We start from the raw sequence: 24,130 nt of genomic DNA, 5'->3' as shown, positions 1-24,130 counted from the left end.
CACATCAGTGGGAGCGTCTTTAATCGTTTGTTGGGACTGAGCAGTCAGAGCGATCAGCGGCTGATACGCGTTCATCATGTTTCATAGAAACGCTGTGAGAGTCCATTATGGCCGACTGCTGCAGAGGATGTGAGGTTAAGTGGTGCCAGTGGACACACGGAGAGGAAGGAGGGAGGCCGACACGCTGACAGCTGGTACGACTGATTAGTACCATGTAGTGATGCAGGGAAGGCATCAAAGCTCTTTAGGGAGAATCCCTAACAGGGAGGAGGCAAGGACACACACACACACACACACACACACACACACACACAAACACACACACGGAATCCTGATACACAACATCCTAGTTGCTCCTTTAAACTGAGCACACAGGTTCGACAGTGTATAGGCTGCACAGGCCATCTGTCATTCTCAGATGCATCATCAACCAATGGATTAGCAGTAGGTGCCTCAGGACACACACACACACACACACACACACACACACACACACACACACACACACTGGGATACTGGTAATACAGGAGATTGAGTGGTGTCATTAGATTAGATTGGGTGTGGAAGTCAATGGAGCTCCTCAATAATCTCTCACACTAATGGCTGTTTAATTGCTATTGTCTCCGCTGCTCTTTTGTGTTGTATGTTATCTCCCTCTTAAATTAAAGGTGTTTTGAACAACCTGATGGTGAATGTCATTTTATTCAGCATTTAGAAGAGTACAGAGAACATGTGAAGAGCTTCAGAAGGGTGATGAAAGACTGTTGTCACCTCCTCTGGACAAAATTAGGTTCAAGCACTGATGATTTACTGGTGGACTGATTGATTTACTCTGACTGCAGTGAGACTAGAGTGAGGGAATAAGATGTCTGGGGTAAGTTAAGAAAATAATATGCTTCAATTATCAGATAGAGGAAGGATGAGGCGGAGTAGATACACCAGTGTTGCCCTCCTGCAGCATTAGTGACCGACCTTTGGTCTGCTGCCCTAAAGAAACACAGTGTACAGTTCAATAAGGCTCTTCAGCTAGGCCATGCCCTGGTGAACACACACCCACACACACACACACACACACACACACACACACACAGGGAGACTCTGGATTACAGTAATCCAGGGACAGGGGGGATATTTATAGGACTTCATGATCAGAGGCAGACAGGATGCAACTATCGAGGAAAACAGATAATGATCGTCATATGACCGGCTGGATTTATTTGGAACAGAGTTAATTACGTAGCGTCTAGCAGGCAAAACTAATTCAGACAGCTAATTCAGCAGTAAAGCTACTGTAAGTATCAGAGGATCTGAAAATAAAACTTCAGCCCCAGCGCTAACTGTAAGAAAATAAAAGGGAATCTGATATTTTTAGTTAATTTGTAACTGCATTAAAACAAATCCTGTTGTGTAGTGGCCTTTAAATATAACCATGACTGTTTGTGCCTGAAACAAAACATGATATTTATCATACAAATGAAACTAATAATTGTAACTCACAGTTATAGCAGAGACAGAGGACACCACACATGACAAAATGAGGCAGGAAGAGACAAACTATACAGATATAGTTTTTTAATTATAGGGGATTGACACAGCAGTGATGTGATGATCACTATCAATATCTATGACTAAGGCTGGGTATCAGCCAATAGAGTACTTCATTTGATACATTTCTTTTCAACTATATTTGATACCCATCACATGAATGGAAGTATTAAGTTGCATAAAATGCCACCACCACACTCGGCTTCACCACACACAGACTGTAGCTGAGGTAATGAGCCAAAAAGGATCAAATGCACACATTTGACTTGAGAGGTTTTGATGATACTTGGTACGGATTATTGTGCTTGGTATCTTCAAGGTTTTAAGTACCCATACTAAGGGGACAGGGAAGTAGAATTACAGGGCAGAGGACACACTGCAGCCTTTGATCTTGTGAAGACAATAATCATGTTTTGGTTTTTATGGTGGTTTAAATGATTTATTTATTTGTACAAATCCTTGTCAGTATCACTCAGACATACAGTAATAGTGCTGTTACTCCCTCTAGTGGGGAAACAGTCACACATGAGGCTCTGCAGCTGAGTGCTTTACCATTTGTGTTTCTGTTTGTTATGAACAATTTGTAGTTTAATAGAAATCTATAGGGCAGGGCTGGGCAATATGTTGATACTGACTATGATACGAGACTAGATATGGACTTGGATTTTGGGTATCTTAATATTGTATGTGTTGTCTTTACTGGTTTTTAAGGCTGCATTACAGTAAAGTGATGTATTATGTTGTATGTTGGTTGTTATATATTCGTCCTTTACGACAGACTCTATTTTATTATTTACTTTTTCATCTTTTTACTGTTTTTTATCGCTGTTTATAATTCTTGATAGACATTGCTGCTAATTATTTCTTTTTAGGGACTTTTGACATCACTTTGGGATTACATTATATACTTGTATACTTGTATATACCCGTCTATCCCATTGAATGTGAACTCAGAGCATTGCTGTAAAAGAGCTTTATGCTCAGTCAATTTTCCCTGAATAAACAATGGTTTGATTGATTGAATATTCTGAGTTTACCAGACTGTTCTGGCTATTCTGTTATTTGCATTTATGTACTTAGTCATTATATCAAGTGTTGGGGAAACTACATTAAAACCACCTAGTTTACTGAAGTACTACCTATGTCAAAATAAAAAGTAGTTAAAGTAACCTACATCTTAACTGCTCCAAAAAATTAGCTTGTCAAAGTAAAACTAGTTCCAACAAGTGGTTCAACAACATCCAAACTACAAAACTATGAATATTCATAATCTGAGTCTGGAGTATTGTTACAGGGAAGTACAACTGAAGTGACACTGAGTAAAGTGAAGGTGTATTTGATTTAGGGACTACGACAGGTCAATCCTCACCAAGGCAGCCTGAGAAAGTGTTTTAAGGAGATGATAGGGAGCAGTTGTTGGGGTGGAGTCAGAAAAATGCTAAACTTTTAGGGAAATTCATGGTATTCAATAACAGACATTTTAGTTGCAAAACAGATGATTAGCATCATTCATCATCAAGTTGATGCATGTATTTCATCCAGTAGTCCTGATTGTACAATTATGTTATTCAAATCTTGGTCTTCCTGTACTACATGGTTGTCTACTGTGTGTCTTGTTAATATATGATAGTTGTATCTGTCATGCAGCTATGTCACACTATGTGCCCAAAACAAATTTTCCTTTTGGGAAAATAAAGTTTAACTTATCTTATCTTAGTGACTGAACTACATGTAATTAACTCAACACTGATTATATCCACATTACTGAGGATTATTCATCAAAAATCCCATTGTGTAAATATTTTGTGAGAGTACCAATAGTCAAATCTATGATATCATTGCAATATTGATATCAAGGCATTTGTTCAAAAATATTGTGATATTTGATTTTCCCAATATTGCCCAGCCCTACTACAGGGATACACCTGTATGTATAGAGTTGTGTGGTTGTATAGATTATGAGCACTGATGTGACTGCAAACAAAATAAAATGCTGTTCATGCTTTTCATGTTTTTCTACAGGTGAGAGACACATTTAAACTGCCTTCCTATTTTTATGAGACAAAGATGCAGAGGAAAATTTCAAGAGTGAGCAAATCTGTTCTTTTTATTATAATATCTTAAGATTGATTGACTGGCACGTACAGCTGTTCAAAATTTAAATAGATTGTTGATACACTGTCTGAGGCTTCATTTAAGGTTAATATAAAGATCGGGTGAATGTGGTGATGTTAAATATGAATCAGAATGATAGGCCATCATGAGGCATAAAACAAGTTCATATGTATAAATACATTTCAGCAGATATTCAGTTTCAGCTTACAGTCCACATGTGTTTGGTTAGATATGTGTTATTGATCGCTGCTCCAGTTAATAAATACTGTTGTTGTTATTATGTCAAGCAGAAGAATAAATAATCAGCATTTTGTGTTTTAGGTCTTTTAGTTTCAGATAACACAGTGATTACATTCTGGATAGTGTGAACAATTATAACCAGGAACAGTGAAACAGATAAAACAGAAACATAAACAGAAAAATCAGAGAATAAATGTAGAAGATTAAAGTCCTCCGTCTCTCCATAGTACTGAGCCTGGTGAGATTGAGACTGTAGAGGGAGCCGGTGCTCTGTCTACAAGACTGTGACATATGAAGAGCTTGTTTCTCAGCTTTGTGTCCAGAGGGTTAATACCTATAAATAAAAGATTTCAGTTAAATACAAAAATCATATGTGTGTTGATTTGGTGTAAAAAAGCTGTATGTCTCCTCACCTGTAGTAGCTGGGTTTGAAGGGTCCATGCTTGCTGATGCCCAGGTACTTGGCCTGGTCTTCATTCAGCTCTGTGAGGTGAGCGTCAAACGACTGCAGGTGAAGACTGGCCACATATTCATCTGGTATTATAGGAATAGAGGGTTTAACATGTCTGAATATGGAAAACAAGAAAGGACATAAATGTTTTACGACATTTAAAATGAGGACTTGCCCATCTTCTTTGGCAGCAGGTAGACGTCCTGTTTGTATCGACCTTCTGGAGCGCTGTACAGCTCGATGAGAGCCAGAGCCTGACGGTGACAGTTTACACAGCTACAGGTGAGAACATGGAGTACACATACCTCCTCTTTAATACATTTAGAGATGAACCACTAAATCTCTGAAGTAAATAACATAACAGATAATATCATACCTGAGTTGTAGCGGTGATGGAGAGGACAAATGACGGCACTGTGGAGCAGCTCAGATTCAGCAGACGACCCTGAGAGAAAATTAAAAAACTGAAGTGACGTACTGTGATGTGACAGCAGCCACTGGTGATGATCTAAAGACTCCTGGAAAGTTCATTATCTCAAATAATTATGTCAAATAATAATGTCTCTCCTGCTCCACACCTGATACAATTATACTTTAACAGCATACTTATACTGCATACTTTAACAGTGATCACGTAAATCTGTGCCTCGGCAGCATTAAGCCCTTCATTTGTCATCATGAGTAGAGCTGTATTACCACACTGGAAACCACTGCTATAGTACACTTTGGAAAACTCACTTCTGATGTGACAAAAACAGCATCCTGAGGCCTTGTTGTCTCTAGACAGGTGTGCGCTTATGTCTTATTACAGTTAGATTCTTAACTCAACCTTAACCTCACTCACTCAGTCACAGCTATCAGTGACTCTAATAAGCGTAACTATCTTCAGCTTTACACCCAAACCTGTGCTGTGGAAGAAGTATTCAGATCCTTTACTTCTCTACACATATGTGTTTGTATAGCCTATTACACATTCAGACAAATTCATATACTGTAAAACTTCAATTAATAGCCCGAGCTATTATTTGTTTAATCACTGAACTCAACAGGCCTATATTAGGGACAGGCGTCTATATAGGACAGGCATTTAATTCCCTTTACACAAAACTGTTGCTCAGCAAAGATGGGGAATACAATCAAATTGTTTATTTGAACCAGTATGAATAAATCAGGCTTCGAATAACATATCAGTTATGTGTTATATTATGGCAGCTGTTTCATGGCACTTGCGGTTACGGCACCCAGCATACCGACACAACACCATTATATCCTGTTAAAACAATACTCACTCACTTGAATTTATTTTTATGAAAATCACTTTTGATTCTTTTGATTGGTGGACCCTCACAGACTAAAGGAATATGAATAACTTACAGGGTAATCAAGGAATGGACACATATTCTGACTTTATGACAGCCTCAGAAAAAGGGAATCACTACTTGTTTTTTCGTCATGCAGGTAAATCTGAATGACTGACGGTCTTTTCTGGTGCTCATGGTTTCAGTAAAATGAGATCAACTGAGCTAACAATGTGTAGCATCTCCATACTGACAAAAGTTTAAACATTTATATCTGTTTGTTTGATCTAAACAGCTAACTAATGTTAGCTCCAGTGGGTATAGCCAACAAGCCGGTTGAAAATGAAAAAAAATGAACTGCTTAGCAACCAGACCAGGCCTCTAATTGAGACAGGCCTTTATTTGTCAAAATGTGTAGCCACACCGGGCTAGTAAAAGGGGCTAGGCTTTAACTGAAGTTTTATGGTATGTGATATGTGTAGATAATCATATATGACATATAGGGCACAAAATGTAATACACATACATAAACATACATATTTGTATGGGTTAGGGATACATGTCAAAATATTTAATTGTTCTAATTTCTAATAGGTTTTATATGTAGTTTGTACATATATATTTACCTCATGTATATATATATATATATTTAACATATGTACATTTCTGTATAAGATAGAAGTGGCTCCATCAGTACGCCTTGACATTATCTATAGGGGAAGCTTGATGATATGTGAGAGAAGTAAAGGGATGATTAAAAAAAGCTCCCCCAGGTACAATATATCATATTAAGTGCAAGCATTCAAAACAGCTGCTGTTACTTTTACTTGAAATAATTAAAATCAATATTTCATGTCAAGGGATTCATTCAGTAGCTGTGTAATAAACAGGATAATTTACAGAGGAGTCCCTTCAGGCTGGTTAAGACCCAAGTTCATTGACACTGTGGGGAAATAGTTTACATATAGTAGGTTTCCCTATAGGGGTGTCGCATTATTCAGGTAAATGTAATATATCTTTCATATATTTAATAATACACATATGATAATATCACGTAAATAACCCAGCACCTCTTAAATCATGTCTGTTTCTTTCCATTCTCACTTTGTCTGCTTCCCCTGCTGTCATGTGTTTGTCTTTTCACTCTACATGAAGTGTAATTGCTCATTTATTTACACTTAAAACAGTTATGGTTACAGACTCTTTCTCCACCTCCCTACACATGTATATTGAGTGTCATTCATTTGCCAAAAAAGAGAGAAAACACACCATAAACAAGGTTAAGATGAATTTGACTGATAGGATTTTCTTTTTTTTTCACTTTTTCTCTAGTTATCACCATGAACTCTTTTGGCATTAATTGTATAGTGAAAATCTGATATCGGCCAGCCCAACTCTGTACGTTGTATAGTACTGGTATAGTAGTACAGTACTGGTGTATAGTAATGATAATAATAACAGTATGATCACCTCAGCCAGCAGGACGATTCTCTTGCCATCAGGCCAGATAACATGGTCCACCTGAGGCCTCACACGCTCCCACCTCATCTCTGCAGTCCGCAGACTCGTCTGTTTTACACACATAAAAGCATATGTGTATACAGGTTTACACACATTAAAACATACATAAACACACACACACACACGCACACACACACACACACACAGTTCATACCAAATCTATCTCAGTGCTGGAGTGTCCCATGTTGCAGACGATGCAGCCGTTCTTGGTTCTCTCCAGGTGTTCCCTCCCCACCACGTTTTTATTGCCTGCAGGGAAACAGAGATGGAGCAAACTGGAGCTGTACAGATACTGTTAGTAAGAGATGGTGTTTCCTGGTGGAGGAGAGCAGTTACCTGTGCAGGTGATGACCATGTCTACCTGTCTGACCACTTCACTCAGTTTAATCACTCTGAAGCCATCCATGCTGGGGTGAGCAGAGGGAAAGCATGTTTAAAATATTTAGCCACAATTTGCCATGGAAAGAGTGAAACACACTTCATATATGTGCCACTGATAAAAGCTTCCTCCATTCATACCAGGCCTGAAGGGCACAAATGGGATCCACTTCTGTGACGTAGACGACAGCACCTAAAGCTTTCAGGGCAGCACAGCAACCTTTGCCAACCTACAGGAACAAAAGAAAAGAGGACGGTGGATCTGCTTTAATGTACGTCACGTGTGCACAGCAGCACTGGGAACACTTTTTTTTACTGACCTCCCCATATCCGCACACCGCCACCTGTTTTCCTCCAAACATGACGTCAGTGGTTCTCTTCAACCTGTCAGAGGAGTTCAACACTGTCAGGCTGTTGCTCTTTACTCTACCAGCAGTTTTACCTGTCTACAGCATGGCTCATTACCCGTCCAGTATTGACTCCTTGCAGCAGTAAAGGTTGTCAAACTTCTGCTTGGTCACTGAGTCATTAACGTTCATGGCCGGCACACTCAGTTTTCCTGCCTTTGACAGCTGGTACAGCCTGAAACACAGGTGGAGATGCACGTGTGACGTGGAGAAGGACTTCATTGTGGAAACCATCCAAGTTTAGCATGAAACTAACCGGAAGATGCCTGTGACGCTCTCCTCCACGATGCCTTTGATTCTCTTGAACAAGCTCGGGTACTTCTTATAGATCCAGTGGGTCAGGTCGCCTCCGTCATCCAGAATCTGTGAAAAGATAAACTCCATCAGCGCAACCTTTCTCACTGTGGTAGTTAAAAACAGATATTAAAGGCACAGTTCACACAAACAAAGTCAAGTTTTATTCAAAGCCCCTCTCCAGACACGTTTTAAAAATACTTATTTAATACTAATATTTTGTTAAAGATGGTTTTGCCACATGATAGTTTCAAAACCCCTCTGAAAACACACTGGGAGCAGATCTACTCTTTCTCCTTCGTTGCGAAATTTGCTTGTGGTAGGCGAAGTTTAACTTTCACGTAACGCTTTCTCCAGTGCTGCTCACGATAGGTTGACTGGTGAAAGAGCAGTGCACACCAGGGTTTCAGGTTTCTCTGTTGAGGCAAAGTCTTACTTTATCTGTAGAGAATGTCAACAAATCAGTTCTTTGTCTAAGACGCACTAATGAAGCAGACTGTGTACTCACAAAATAAACACAATTATAGCAAAACACTTCAACACAACACCAAGATAAGATTTAAAACTGAGAAATCTGTGATTGCATCTCTGTGGCTTATTTGCAGTAATAGTTTTAGTACAAAGTTTTCTTGAGAGCATGTTGATTTTATTTTAATTGTCAAGCACCACTAACCAAATGCCACCAAACTTCATTTCACTGGGGTGAACACACTTTTACATGTTCAAACTTTGGTCAATCAGTCTTAAAATTAATCTTAAGTACTGTCCGTTGTCACAGTACCATGTTGGGCTGCCAGGATTCAGAACAGACACATCGGTCGATACACCACCAGAAGTCGTCCTCTGACTCTCCTCTCCATGCAAACACAGAGGTGCCTGAGATAAAGAGCAGGTGATATAGTCAAGAGAAACCCAGATGAGTCAGGTTGGAGGAAACATGGGGGAGCAGGTGGCATAGACAGTTGTACCTCCTTCAGCCAGAGCAGCAGCCACAGCGTTCTGAGTGGAGAAGATGTTACAGGCCGCCCAGCGACACTTAGCCCCCAACGCAGACAGAGTCTCAATCAACACCTGCAAGAAACCAGAAAAATACAGAGTCAACAAAACGTGTCAACCTTCTGTCAGCCTTTTTTTGATATCATAATAATGTACTTATTTCTCATACAGATAAGAGAAGAGTAATCCAAAGTAATCAGCCACAACCAGCTTGCAATGTGGCATTCAGTAAAACTCTATCAGTGTTTTTTTTTATTTCTGTATTGTGAGTGTGTTGAACTGACCGCTGTCTGTGCAGTGATGTGTGTGCAGCCTGCCACTTTGGCTCCAGCCAGAGGTTTCTCCCCAGCTGCTCGTTTCCTCAGGGCCATCAGTGCGGGCATTTCTAAATATCACAGACAGTCACATTCAAATTGAGCATTGACGCATCTGTGCTGCTACTTATTGTTTTCAGATGAGCTTGTTGTTGATTTGTTTACTTTGGTGTACCTTGCCCTTGGTTTGTTGGGGAAGTCTTTGCAAATTTTGAAACTATTCCAGATCCTTGATGTTTGTGACATCTTGTTAGTGTAACATATAGATTATACAGCAGCAATATGTGTAACAGAGTAGAACATATATTAGCAATGTGTAATATTACACAAAATCTGTGTAAATAGTTATAACCTGAGAAGGCACAAATTGATGCATGCAAATTAACAAATTGCAGGAATTTTTTTTGCAGCGCATAATTTCCTAGCAGAGGAAGCCAAACCTGCCCATTTGATATGTGCCCCCCCATGCTGAAATAAAACCTGTGCCCTTGATGATATGTATTTTGTCATCATGACTCATAGAGGCAAGGACAGCGGTCTGATAGCTTTTTGTCTTTACCTTGCTGTGCGATTTCTATTTCTCTGCGTCCAAATTCAGCCTTTTTAATGTTTTTGATGCAGAAGTCAGAGAAGCCTTTGGAGGTCCTCTGAGACTTGTCTCTGGGAGAGTACTCATCCTCGGAGCTGTCACTGCACACTGCAACATAGAAATGAGACATTGTGTTTAAAAACAATCGACTGATATGATATAATGTCCAAAAGCAATCACAGTTGAGATATAATGGAGTAAAACAGAGGCACAGGAGATGTTTGAAAGCGTGAAATTTAAGAATTGGCTCTGATTTCCAGCCTTAATTGTTGTGTGTTTGGAGTCACACTCGAGCTAGGTGAGTCTTTTCTCTGAGCCTTTGAAGTCTGCATAAACTCTGGCAGTGATTGACGCATTTGAGAAAAGTTCACAGAACCGATTAGGACCAAATTAAAGAGACTTTATTCTTCAGAGGACTTTTCCTTTTAATTAAGGTTTAGCTGAAGGAGAAAGCACCGAGGCTAATCCTTGGGGCCTGTAGTTCTCGTGCTGCTGGGATCAGAACCAGCTCAGTTTCTATATAAGACATGTGATCAGACTTAAGAGCATACGTGTGTCGTGTTTCCATGTTTCCGTACCTGAACTGAAGCTATCAGTAGATGACTGTGAGATGGAATGAGACAGAGAGCGACGACCAGTGTTGGCAGGACGCTTGTTGAATTCTTGCTTTTGTTCATTGAACTGTATTTGCTGTGGAGCCAAACACAAACAGGAAAAACAAACAGAATAAACAAAGTATATCAGTTGTTACTTCACAAGCACAAAGTCTCATCAGCTTCATGCTTGAAACAGACAGACCTGATGTAGTCATGATAGCCTAAATTTTACATAAGCACCCCCCTTCACAGCAGACCTTCCTCTAAAGTAGCACCTCTCTGCTCACATCACAAACCTCCTTCCCTCCTCCTGACTCATCTCTGTATCTGCTGCTGTCTCACCATCCACTGTGGCTGTCTGAAGGCTGGGCTGCTGCCACTGGAGTCCCACTTGGCCATGTCCGCTCCCTGGCTGCTCGCCTGACTGCTGCCTGAGCTTCAAGTCCAGCTCCAAAAAATCACAGACACACCCCCTCACTGACCCCACCTCCAAAAAATAAACATATGCATTGAGTGTTTGGAGGTTTAGAGCTGAAGGCTTGAAGCTATATTGTATTATACTCATACACGCTGCTGGATCAAACCTTTATTTAAATGTGTATTTAAAGAGGCACTCCAACAATTACACACATACAGGTCAGTCTACTCACAGGGAGCACTACACAGGTGGTGGAAAGAGTTGTATCAAGCCTACTGTGGCTCTGGAGGACTAGAGAAAATGACCCTGATGATGACATGATGATGTCATCAGGGTTATCCTGGTTTGGGCTTGCAGAAATTTCTAACACAAAGCTTTGCTACAAACTGGATGAGGAGTTGGTGAAGAAGATGTGGACATATACCAGTTAGGTCTAAGGATGCAATCAAACTAGGAAGGGACAAAAGGTCAGGATGTCAGGTTTGGATGCCCTCTTCTTTTTTTTTTTTTTCAATGCCTCCCGGCTTTATAAAAGTGCAGTACAAAATCAGTGGAGCACTCAGCTTTGAAGTAGTCATTAGGATGAAACTGAGGTGAAGAAGATGAAGTCAAGGCTGTATGTGACATGATAACAAGGTGACCTTGCTCCAGTATAAACAAGATGTGAATGCAAGTCATTCAGTGGACGTTTATCACACAACTCAAACTAACTGTCATCTGACATTTTCAGGTATTTCAGAAATAATTCCTATAGCAATTTGGCTCTGCAAATGCTTTGAATTGTACATTTAGATGCCAAATTTTAGCAGCTATACCCAAAGTAAGAAAAAAAATGATAGTAATGAATTTAATAGTGCTGGACCTAGCATATTTGGCGCCCTAGTACAAGCCTGGAGTGTCCAAATTTTTCTTAATGGGGGCCAGATCAGATAATGTGAAACTACTTGGGGGCCAGCACCTTCTTGCATCATATACATTAAAAAGACAAATGCAACTGTTTAATCTTTCACTTAAAAAACAGTCAACTTATCATCACTCCTGAAAGTGATGTCCCTTGCCATCAACTTTACACCTTTTGGCTATGGCCATGTCTACTACCTAGCAAGAAATGTCGGCCATAAGTAACTGTTTGTTAGCTTGTTTATCGTGTGTTTATGAAAACACATTAGTTCCGCCTGTGCAGTTTCTACTCGCTGCAGGCCTATAAACTGTATACCTGTCCTGCCATCATGAGCTGAACGTTAACAAAATGCTAAATGAACTTGCTGGGTTAACCAGTACTGTGTGGCGGGCCACATATGGTATATATTGAAAGACAAACCATGGGCCGTTTGGAAATGGTCCAAGGGCCATGTGCATGGTCCAAGGACAAATGGGTTTTTCTTGTCCAGAAACACTCATTTTCTTGCCATGTAACCAACTGAAAACTATGTATTTACTATTGTTTGGCCCTTAACTCCATCTATTTTTCTTTATATGGACCAAAGTCAAAAAAAGTTTGGCCACCTCTGCTCTAGCATGTTCAGACTGTGATGATCATTCACTGATGAACTCGGTGAACTGCATTGCCAGGAACAGAGGTGGCACCCTTCTACAGACTGAGCATTAGATCTGTGGATCATTTTTACCTTAGGCTTGATTTTCCAAAATCAAAATAATGTAAAAATGTGTGTGTGTGTGTGTGTGTGTGTGTGTGTGTGTGGGGAGGAGGGGGGGTTGTCTGCCTATGTTGCCTATAGGAAGATCTGCCACTGGAATTTAGGCCATGTTTCCATGTGGTTATCATAAAAGTCTCCATATTGAACTGACAAGTCCTGTGCTCATAACTAATGACAGTCATTACATCTCCTATCGCTCAGGATTAAGAGAGGCATCTTTCATGTGATACTGCTGATCAAACTCTGTCCTCAAACTCTCGTTAGGACCAATTAAACCTGAACTGCTCATGAACATTTTAATGAAGATCTCCATTGGAATTTTTGTTAGCACTCTGCTTTCATCTGACTTAGGTTAGATCAGTCACTGTCGAAAACATGTTTACTGTACCTCCACTTTATCATACAGCTTGTTTTTTTAAAAAAACATATTTTACATAAATTAATCTTATTTTGTTTTCTTCATTATCCTGCTGATTGAAAACATGCTCCACTTTGATTGACTTTGCTGATGTGCTTCATTGAATATGAAAATAAGGAATCATGCATTTAAGACAAATCAACAGATAAAAAAAAATGTTCACTCACTTCGTCCACCATTCTCCATGTTAAACTGACTGACTGGTCTAAAATATAACTCTTTTGCTGTTCTGCATTATAATCAATTGAAAACAATCTCTTCATTGCAGCCTGCACTTACTCAAGCAGCTGCTTAATCTTTAACAAAGACAGACATTAAGCTGTGACTCGAGGCGGTGTGAAAGTTAACTTAATGATCACAAAACCATCTCTTACGTGGCTCAGATAACGTATGCCAGCTACTATTGAAAGTAAAATGAGAGCCAAAAAAGCTAACAATTAAAGTGGCTGTGGGTCCCTAATGTGTAAGATATGTCTCATTGGGAAACCATTTGTGCAGTGATTTGTAACCAAAGTCTAAATTTAAAATATCAACCAATAAAACCCAAGAAAATTCACAGCTGTGGTTAAAAATCAGTATAAATGGTCATTTTAAAGTTTACTTAATGGTTACTAATTCAACATGAAGACCTGACTCGCTGTCCTCTGAAAGAAAACTAAAAAAAATAAAGAGTATAACAGCACTGCTAAAACAAAAGCAGTAATACCTTGATGCAGATGGACTGCACTGCCTCCTCGTCCTTGGCTTTAGTCATGCTCACTAAACTGTACACTTTCTTCATGCTGACAGAGCAGTTCTCACACTGACCACAGTCACTCTGCAGAGCTGATTACAAAGTTCACAGAGCGACGCTTTATGCCACACCTTCACCCCCAACAGGCCCAGGTGACAGGCGGAGAGAAAGACAGAGAGAAGACCTGAATGGAGTCTTTGTGAAGCTTACAGAGGGGAACTCTGGGAAAATGTAGGAGGACAGGTTAGAGGTGAAGAGCAGGAACAAAGTTGTAAGGAGACAGAAGCCTGTTTAAAGTGTTACTGGAGGCCACAGATGCATGTATGTACAGTAAAGTGCACTCTGCTCTCAGGGGATACATTAAATAGACAGCAGAGAGACGTACATACATCAACATACATTCATGACAGAGTTTATTAGTGAGAGGGAGAAAGAAGAGAGCAGCTGTGGCGATAGAGGAGGCAGCAAAGTGAACAAACATGAGCCTTATATGTAGTTGCATTCAGGGACACAAAAGACAGCTTAGGTTTCTTTAAGTAAACGAACAATAGAGCTGGACTTTACTGTACAGTTCACTGTTTCCTCTGCAGCTCTGCAGCATCACTAAAAGTCTCCTAAAGGAGCATTCAGCTGATTTTACACATGCTTACATGTCATGGGAAGTATAACACAGCATGTAGACACAGTTGTATAAAATCGTCTGTGGCTCTATAGGGGACTTTTCTAAAGTCAGAGAAAAGAAAAAACTGGATGATGTCATAATGGTGTCATCAGGTTTATCTATGGTTGGTTGTGCAATGTTAAATTTGTTACAGAAAATCTGTGCTGTGGAGTTTTAATGATGTGGACATTAAATGAAGGATGGGACACGGTGTAATGCTGCATCATATAACTGAGGTACAACCAAACGACAACCTCCGGGACTAAAAAATGAAGCTGACACAGAAGTGCCAAAAACTGCAGTTCCTCAAATGGCCACTTGAGGCTGGCTCTGGAGGCAGGTCAATCCCTATAGACACCCATATTAAAATGCAAAACTTTAAAGCGGAAATAATCACAGCAAAAAAACGGTTTTGGTCTCTATAGATGATTTCAACATTCATGACATCTGTACTGGGTGTGTATTTTCGTACAACTCTCCCGTTCACATTTTATTAAGGCTTAAGTTATGCATATTTAAGGGTGGGGACATTTGATTGACAGGTTGTCAAAGTGTCACTACAGTCTGAGTCAGATCCACCCCTCACTTCTCCACAGCTTCACCCTCTCATCCAAATTTGCTCACTTCTGGCTCCAAAACAACCCAAGATGGCAACCACCAAAATGCTGAACTTCAGACATCAAAACAGGAGTGCACAAACCAATGGGTTTGAGGAACTGCATTTTTTGGCACTGCTGCATCAGCAGAATTTGCACGGCTCCCTCAGCGACCACAGAAGACTTCATGCAAGATTTTTTTTCCCCACTAATGCAGCAGTACACCCAAAGACCTATGAACATGCTTTGATGCATAAAATCGGCACACTTCCCCTTTAAGTCTGCTCTGTCATTTCAAAGAGACAAAATAAGTGAAATATGTGTGAGTGCTGGTCAAACATTCATAGAGGCCTGCACATTGCAACTAAAATCATTAACAGCCTGAGTATATGCAGATTCACGCTTCCCTCGATACACTTACAGATGCACATACCATACATCATGTCTTGGTCTAGACAGGCCTGACAAACAGACCAGTCAAAATCAGGGACAGCTTCCTTGCTCACCATGTCAGTCTTCAGAGCCTCAGACACCAGCCCTCCTGTCCCAGACTCCTCTGCCTCGTCTTTGTCCTGACCCTGAGGTGTCTTCCTGCTCTCTGCTGCCTTTAGCATCTGCAGAAGCTTCGGGCTGCATATTACTAGCTGTTTGGTGCTTCCCTCCTCCGCCTCTCCATCCACCACAGCTTCGCCCTCCATGTGTGGATCAGGATATTCATCAGGTAGCGGCAGTTCCTCCCAGGAGGCTCTCGTCTGGTCTCTTTCCTCTGCCATGACTCGTCTGGCAGCCAGTAATGAAGTGAATTAGATTTCTGCTCAGGTGATCTGACAGCAGACCAGGTGACGGCTCAGCCATACCCTGCCCACATACATCTGATATTTCCTCCTGCAAGGCGTCTGTTTACTCTAAACAGCAGCAGCTCTTGGGTTACTTTGACTAAATGTAAAGTAGATTATGAGTCCTGGATGCAGTGTGTAGCCTACAGGGTAAACACTAATGTGAGCACTGCTTTTGACACAGAGGGAAATGTAACCTGTAACTCACTTATCCCAAAGAGCCATGTAGTAGATGTCAACATATGCACTTCCAGCTTATGTTAAAAAGAAGTACTTGTACTCAAGACCTCAGGTACTTGCAGGGCTGCTCCTTGTTTTTATGTTGTCTTTGATAACATTGGCTCAAATCGCAACGTGAACAAAGACATGCGTGCAATGCAAACAGAGCATTACAAAATAAACAAGCCAGCAGGACTTATGTGTTTACATTAAACCCCACCAGCATCAACAGTGGCCCCGTGGTGCCAGACCACCTCCCTTAATGTGTCTACTGCCAGGCTTAAAGATGTGAAGCATACTAATGTCCCAGTGTCTCAAATAAACTGGAATAGTTTTCAGATTAAATTCATCACAGAAAGGTTTTAGGTTTGATATGATTTAGTTGATGGTCCCTCCACTGTGCCCCCAAAATGTTAATTGTCCTGGTATTAGTCAATGCACAGCAGATGATTAATAACATAAATGTAAAATAAGAAACCAAAGAATGTAAGTATGCAATTGACATAGTCTTTAACTGTCTTACATACTTCAACAGCATAAGCAACCAACAAGGGCTTCATATTGGTATCAATCATCTCATCTACGTTTGGCAAGAAAGCAAATAAGTGCATTTCCCAAACTGTCATATTGCCCTTTCCCTGGATATTCCCAGAACAATTAACGACTTTTGAACCAAGTTGCAGCCGATGAAAAATGAAGCAAACATGGATGTTCGAAAAACTGCAGTTTCTCTAATGGCCACTTGAGGCTGGCTCCAGAAGCCAGTCAATCCCTATAGATCCTTTTACTATTAGTAAACTAGTCTGGGGCCGTTTAGTGGCCGTTTTGGTAAGGAACCGGAACCAGGGCGAGAGAGACAGGATCCGGAATTAGATGGATGCGCCTTTCTGCCAAAATAAAAGCACCAAGCTAATAAAAATGCAGTGAAACTTTTTAATTTAAAAAATATAATTTACAAGAAGGGCGGCACAGTGGTGTGGTGGTTAGCACTGTCGCCTCACAGCAAGAGGGTTCCCGGTTTGATCCCGAGTGTGGGAGCCCTTCTGTGCGGAGTTTGTATGTTCTCCCTGTGTCAGCATGGGTTCTCTCCGGGCACTCCGGCTTCTTCCCACAGTCCAAAGACATGCAGATTGGGGATTAGGTAGGTTAGATAGGTTAGATAGGTTAGATAGGTTAACTGATAACTCTAAATTGTCCATAGGTGTGAATGTGAGCATGAGTTGTTGTCTGTCTCTATGTGTCAGCCCTGCAATAGTCTGGCGACCTGTCCAGGGTGTACCCTGCCTCTCGCCCAGTGTTAGCTGGGATAGGCTCCAGCCCCCCTGTGACCCTCAAGAGGAGAATGAATGAATGAATTTACAAGAAAAGCCCCAAGCCATTAATTTAACCTTTGTCTTTTATTGTAAATCGATGGTGCGCCAGAATTTAAAGTTTTACTTTGGTGAACACTTATACTTTGGTGAATTTGGTGAATTCTGGGTTCCACTCTCTAGACTGGAAACAGAATCCAGACAAAATTCAGAGTGAAAGGAAACCAGGCTCTTCACCGTACGTGAAGAGCCTGGTGACGCGAGGCTATTAGTAAACAGTATGACGGTTTGGTGGGCGAGGCTTAGTTGGAAGCAAAACAATTCTCCACAGACATTAGCTAGCACTAGCTTAAAGTTCTCTTGGCTTGTTTTAGACAATGGAGGAAGATGGTGGAGTAGAACAATCTGGCGCAAACTGGACCGTTCGAAAATTCATTCTGAATGTGCCGTTCAGATATCCAGAGCACTGATCTCTTGGAGTGGCAGAGCGTACTACAGGCACTCTGTCTGTGGAGACGGAGCAGCAGAGCACTGAGCGAAGTGAATGTGTGATTAACTACTGTGATTAATTACTTGTTAATTTGTGTAGATATATAACACTCCATTTCTTCAATCAACAGGTGTCTAATTTTAGTGTAGAGCGTCAGACTGAATTTACGAACACACCACATCAGGTCACTCTTCCTTTTTTTGCACGCTTATAGTTAGGTTTTTATGTGTATTTTTATTTGTTTTAGGAATTAGTGATATTATCTTATATGATATCTTATGTTTGTCATGTGTGATGTATCTTAAGCACACTGAGTGTATGCTTCATGTTTGAAATGTGCGATATAAATAAAACTGATTTGACTCATTCTCCAGGACCATGTGTGTTACTTAAGTAAGTAAACACAGACCAATGTGGCCAGACTGGCTGACCCGTAGGCTCTCACTCAGTGGATGATTTGAGAGGATTGCCGATGCGAATGAGCTAAAAAGTTAGCGTTAGGGAGCAATCCAATATTCCACTTAATACCTCCCCAGTTTCTGATTAGGTGGACGTGATAACACTTAATACACATGAAGCTCAGCTTAAGTTCAATCAGGAAGACCTTTCTCATACTCACCCTTTCATATTTTCTCCATCCCACTCTCACTACTCCCTCTAATCAGCTGATTATGGGTGTTCACTCCTCTAGTTATGCAATCACACTTTTCCATGATCTCTCAGCCAATCAGGATGCCACTGCAAAATTTTAAATCTGCTCTCTCTTCTGCTGCTGTCAGCCATCATTTCAGGCAGAATCTTCGCACCCTCCTCCACCCCAGTCACCTCCAGCCATCGTATCCAGAGTCCAGGACAAGCTCTCAAAGACTCATTCCTCTACTCATTCAGATCATTGGCACTTCTCCATCTTCCTCTCATCTCATCTTCACCGCTTCTACCACCACCAGCGTCTAGACCCCGGGGGGGTTCCCTATTCAACTGTGGATTCATCACCCTCCTTAAATCAAACCATCTCTACGGGGTCTAATCACCAAAGACTTTCAAACATTCTTATTCATTCATTCACATGTTAATAAATATTCTTTTACCATAAAAAAACCTCTCTCCTGATTGAAATAACGTTATTCATCCCTACAACAGGAAATCCTTTCCCCTAACCTGACATGAAGTGTGCTCTGCACATGAGAACATTTTTGACGATCGCTTTTGTCCAGTCCTTTGTCTTATCGCATGTAACCATAGTTGCCTTTGTTTTTGTTGACTGTCAGTGGTGGCTGACATGTAATAAAATTTGAGTTTTGAGTCATGACTCCTTCTATTCTGGCTCCCATTAATAACACAAGAAGAAAACATTTTAGACTCCTATGTAGCCCTGTGGTGGCGAGTCGTGTTTTGCCTCCAGCTAACAAACTGATGTCATTGTGACGTTGACCCTAAAAGGGTCTATAGACCCCTATGTTAACATGCCCAATTTACAGCGCATATAAACATGTTTATATGCCTGGTACAAAAGACAGTTTGGGTCTCTATAGCTGATTTCAACATCTCACGCTGCCTTACTCTGCCTCTGACTGGCTGACCCTGACATTCTTAACATCCTAACCTGAACCAGTCCCACTCATCTTGCCTAAACCTAACCAATCCAACCAGTAAAGGCAACGAGTACTAACCAGTTATTGGGAGAGTAGGGCGGGTCATTCCTTCACCATCCTTGGCTTTGCAAATTTGCCAACTGTGCAGGGGTTTATTTTAATATGACTCACCTGTTTACATTTTATTAAGGCTTAAAGTTACACATGATGAAGTGTGTGGTCACTCTGAGTGACAGGCTGTCTGTGAGGCTTCACTACAGTCTATGACTCAAAACCACTCTTTCATCCAAATGTGGTCATTTCTGGCTCCAAAATTCAAGATGGCCAAAATACCAAACCTGAGGCTTCAAAACGGGACTCCACAAACCTACTGTCATGGTAACTATGTTGATTATTTTATACAGTCTACATTTTGAACATAAAACATAGTCTAACTGTTGCAACAGCTTGCTGCACTCTGTTGTAATTCTACATACCCACCAAAACATTTTTGTACTTTGAATGAAAGCTATCTCTGTTTCATGTGAAGCAACAGCATTTAGCAGAGGTGGTCTGACAAAGCTCCACCTCATCAGGTGACTCACCTGAGACAAATCAAGATACAGTTCCTTATTCTTCCTCACGAACAGACTAAAAAACATACAGCCATATTCATCTTCAGACCAAACTAACAACTTTGAGTGAGTTAAGCTACAGGAGAGAAAAGTGGAAACCTACAACCTGCTGACACTCCACACACTGAATGTAAGTTTGATTAAAACACCACTTGAAAGTAAATTTTAGTGAGGGTAGAGGAGGGAGGGTGAGCCATGACTGACTCTGCTTCCTGTTTGCTGTATTTTCAGCTTCACTCAGAGACGATATGGCTTCCAGGACAGAGGAGAATCTCTGCTGTTCGGTCTGCCGTGATATCTTTAGGGATCCTGTTGTTCTGACATGTAGCCACAGCTTCTGTAAAGACTGTCTGAGGGGCAGCTGGAGAGAGAAACCAACACATGAGTGTCCACTTTGTAAGAGAAGATCTTCAAGGGATGAACCTCCTTCAAATCTAGTGTTAAAGAACCTGTGTGAGGAGTTCTTACAGGAGAGAGATCGGAGAGCTTCAGAGCCTCTCTGCAGTCTGCACTCTGAGAAACTCAAACTCTTCTGTCTGGACCATCAGGAACCAGTGTGTCACATCTGCAGGGATTCAGAAAAACACACTAACCACAGATTCAGACCCATAGATGAGGCTGCACGACAGCACAAGAGGCAACTTCAGGACACTCTGGAGCCCTTAAAGAAGAAGTTAAAGGTTTTTGAACAAGTTAAAGTAAAGTTTGATCAAACAGCAGATCACATTAAGGTCCAGGCCCGACACACAGAGGGACAGATTAAGGAGCAGTTTAAGAAGCTTCACCAGTTTCTAGAAGAGGAAGAGGAGGCCAGGATGGCTGCACTGAGGGAGGAAAAGGAGCAGAACTGTCAGTTGATCAAGGAAAAGTTGGAGGCTCTGTGCAGAGAGATAGCTGCTCTTGCAGAAACAGTCAGAGCTGCAGAGGAGGAGCTGAGAGCTGAAGATGTCTCATTCCTACAGAACTACAAGGCTGCAGTGGAACGAGTCCAGCAGCACCCCCTGCCAGATGATCCAGAGCTGCACTCAGGAGCTCTGATAAATGAGGCCAAGCACCTGGACAACCTGACCTTCAACATCTGGAGCAAGATGAAGGAGATGGTCTCTTACACTCCTGTGATTCTGGACTCAAACACTGCACATCCAGAGTTCATCCTGTCTGAAGATCTGACCAGTGCGAGACTAGGAGAGAAGCGGCAGCTTCCTGATAATCCAGAGAGGATTGCTGAGTACTCCTCTGTCCTGGGCTCTGAGGGCTTTAACTCAGGGACTCACAGCTGGGAAGTCAAAGTTGGAGACGTTACATTCTGGTCACTAGGCCTGTTTGCAGAGTCTGCCAAGAGGAAGGGAGAAATATGGTCTGGACTATGGAGAATAATGTTCTACAAAGGTATATACACGGCACGCTCACTACCAGATCCACCCACTGTTCTCAAGCTGCAGAAGAAGCTCCAGCGGATCAGTGTGAATCTGGACTGGGACAGAGGGAAGCTGTCATTCTCTGATCCTGATACAAACACACACATACACACCTTCACACACACTTTCACTGAGAGGATGTTTCCATTTATTAACAGTGTGGATGAAGTGAAGATATTACCACAGAGGGTCTGTGTGACGGTGGGACAGAGAAGTTAGAGATAAAGAGGATGATCATATTTATGAGCTTAATTTCTTTTAAAGGGAAAAGTCGATGAATTTAACCTGTTAATCTGCACCTGTCCTCCTGCTGTCTCATTTTTCTAAAGATATGTTTGTTTTTGTTTCATTTATTTTTATTTTAATTTGTTGTTAGTTTGACAGTTTGCTTTTTGTTTCCACTGATGACCTTTTTATTTGTAAAATTATTCCACTTTGTTTGAGATCTTTTGGTTTCTGTAGCATTTCTTTTCTTTATCAGTGCCGTTTCATTTGAAATTGTTCATTTTTGATTATTTTGACTTGTCTGTGTTGAGCTACAAAGACCAACAACCACTTTGTAGAGGCTGATGGGATCCAACTAAGGAAAAAAAAACAATCAGTTTATCAATAATTTATCAAAAGGCAGCATGGTGGTGCAGTGGTTACACCCCCCCCCCCCCCCCCCCCCCCTCCCCCCCCCGTGGATGGACATAATCAGGGAAATCTTTCTAATGGAAAAGATGGCTTTTTCTCTGAGGTGTAGAGGAGCAATATTCTTCAGCAAATGGGAGAAGTGGACTGTATTCTTTTCCAAAGCAATGGACGCAGCCTCACGATGAATATCTGGATAATGAAAGAACACTTAGCATGTGGACTTATGAACACTCAACCCCTGTGGCCCCACACAGTGTTTATGTTGTTATGTTCTGTCTAAACATTTAAAAATACTTTAGATAAAGAGTTATGAAAAATATATTCCAAACATTACAATCAAAGTTTAATAAAATGAAATGTTTACGTTTTATACAATGAATATATATGAAGTTATCCAAAATATATGTACAGTTTTGTATTTGATGAAGAGAAGATGATCTTGTCTGTGAAAGTGTTTCATTCAGTTTCCATCTCTTGAATCTGCTGTTTTGTTTTGTTTTGGTTTTTTTTTTTTTTTAAAAAAAAACACTTTATTGTGATAGTGTGAAAAGGGCAAGATGAGGGTGAGCTGCAGCCAAGGGCCCTGGGACAGACTTGGACCTAGGCCATCGCCGTGAGAATGGTACGCAATCTGCCTGGTGAGTGAGTGAGGCACCTCTGCTGTCATTTAGTCAGACAACTTTTAAGGCAGTCATCTTTGCTTTCAGGTGGATGTCTCAGTTTTGGTTTAGACTTCATGTAATGTCGCTGATTTCAAATCAATAGTTAACATTCATGCTGAATGTACATTAATTCATGTTTTTCATCAAAATAATAAAACACTGGTTTTCTTGGTTGTCACATTCTGCTTCTCAGTTTAATGCCTAAAGGCCGACTACCTCTTTTTAAGTTACGCCAGTGGCAATATACACTGTGGTTAAAAAATCAGCCTACAGTTAATCCCACAGCTCCATGCCATCTTGTTATTGACTTCTCCTTTTTTGTTTTGTTTTGATGCTGACTTGGACTCAGTGGCTTCCCCAGTTGGGGAGGGGCCATGCCACTTTGATTCAAATGCTGGCTCCTCCCCCTGGCGAAAATAAGTGGAGGTTGTGCTGCATCATTTTGAGCTAGACAACCTAAGGCATCCATTGGTACCAGGAATGTCGGCATAGCTTGTTGGGAAGGGTGCTAAATCAAGCTTAAAATTTAGGCTCAATTTTGGCCAAGTAATAACTGGCATGGGTGTTTACAAAGGGGGTCCTTTGCACTCTCACCTCAAGATATCTAATGAAAATGGGTTCGATTTGTATCTGTGGGTCTCCCTGAAACTAGAGAAGGTTTGCTCCCACTACTACTTCAAATTAAAGTTGCATATTTGTCTTTTTAAGGAAGAGGACAACCAGCCTATTTTACGAACAATGAGTCACCTTACATGAACACATTAAAACAGGATTGTTGTGAAACTGAAAATGTTAACTGTACCAGTATTAGTCTATGCACATCAGACAACAAGTAATGTTATCTCTAGAATAAGAGACTAAAGTATATCACTATGTGATTCCTTAAAGTTCATAGTGATATATTTTAGATAGCCTACAATGTTCAACAGTATTCCTGAAATTCAGTCATGGATTTTGGTTTTGGTGTGTCACCCAAAGGTTTTTAGAGGTGCCATCTGGCCACACCTATGAAACATTTCAGGGGCGACACTGGTCTTAAAACAACTGTCAGGTTCCTGTTTGAACATTGCAACATGAATAAAGAATTTCTTCTTTGTGTTTTCCTATTGAGCTGCAGTGGAAAGA

At 40.9% G+C, this 24,130-nt stretch overlaps 2 protein-coding genes across 6 annotated transcripts; one reads left to right on the top strand and one right to left on the bottom strand.

The window, feature by feature from the left end:
• Positions 1 to 3,634: 3,634 nt before the first annotated feature.
• LOC117261761 (S-adenosylhomocysteine hydrolase-like protein 1) lies at positions 3,635 to 16,019 on the bottom strand. Of its 5 annotated transcripts, none has more exons than XM_033634238.2 (17): positions 15,735 to 16,019; positions 10,727 to 10,838; positions 10,119 to 10,256; positions 9,530 to 9,630; positions 9,218 to 9,320; positions 9,031 to 9,125; positions 8,212 to 8,318; positions 8,014 to 8,130; positions 7,869 to 7,932; positions 7,690 to 7,778; positions 7,507 to 7,577; positions 7,325 to 7,419; positions 7,120 to 7,218; positions 4,728 to 4,796; positions 4,527 to 4,605; positions 4,314 to 4,434; positions 3,635 to 4,234 (listed from the first exon to the last, which is right to left on the bottom strand). In XM_033634238.2, exons 1-17 carry the CDS (start codon positions 15,999 to 16,001, stop codon positions 4,228 to 4,230), a joined length of 1,734 nt encoding a protein of 577 aa, XP_033490129.1. In that variant the 5' UTR covers positions 16,002 to 16,019; the 3' UTR covers positions 3,635 to 4,227. The 5 variants fall into 5 exon arrangements, with proteins under 5 accessions (XP_033490129.1, XP_033490131.1, XP_033490133.1 ...); XM_033634240.2 differs by lacking the exon at positions 15,735 to 16,019 and adding an exon at positions 13,945 to 14,082; XM_033634242.2 differs by lacking the exon at positions 15,735 to 16,019 and adding an exon at positions 11,087 to 11,154.
• Positions 16,020 to 20,290: 4,271 nt separating this feature from the next.
• On the top strand, positions 20,291 to 22,329 carry LOC117262787 (zinc-binding protein A33-like). Its single transcript, XM_033635910.2, has 2 exons — positions 20,291 to 20,419; positions 20,521 to 22,329. Exon 2 carries the CDS (start codon positions 20,538 to 20,540, stop codon positions 21,924 to 21,926), a length of 1,389 nt encoding a protein of 462 aa, XP_033491801.2. The 5' UTR covers positions 20,291 to 20,419; positions 20,521 to 20,537; the 3' UTR covers positions 21,927 to 22,329.
• Positions 22,330 to 24,130: the final 1,801 nt, after the last annotated feature.

This window comes from Epinephelus lanceolatus, chromosome 5 (genome assembly GCF_041903045.1).
Source record: "Epinephelus lanceolatus isolate andai-2023 chromosome 5, ASM4190304v1, whole genome shotgun sequence".
Classification (NCBI taxonomy): domain Eukaryota; kingdom Metazoa; phylum Chordata; class Actinopteri; order Perciformes; family Serranidae; genus Epinephelus; species Epinephelus lanceolatus.
This window is presented reverse-complemented; position numbering and strand designations above follow the sequence as displayed.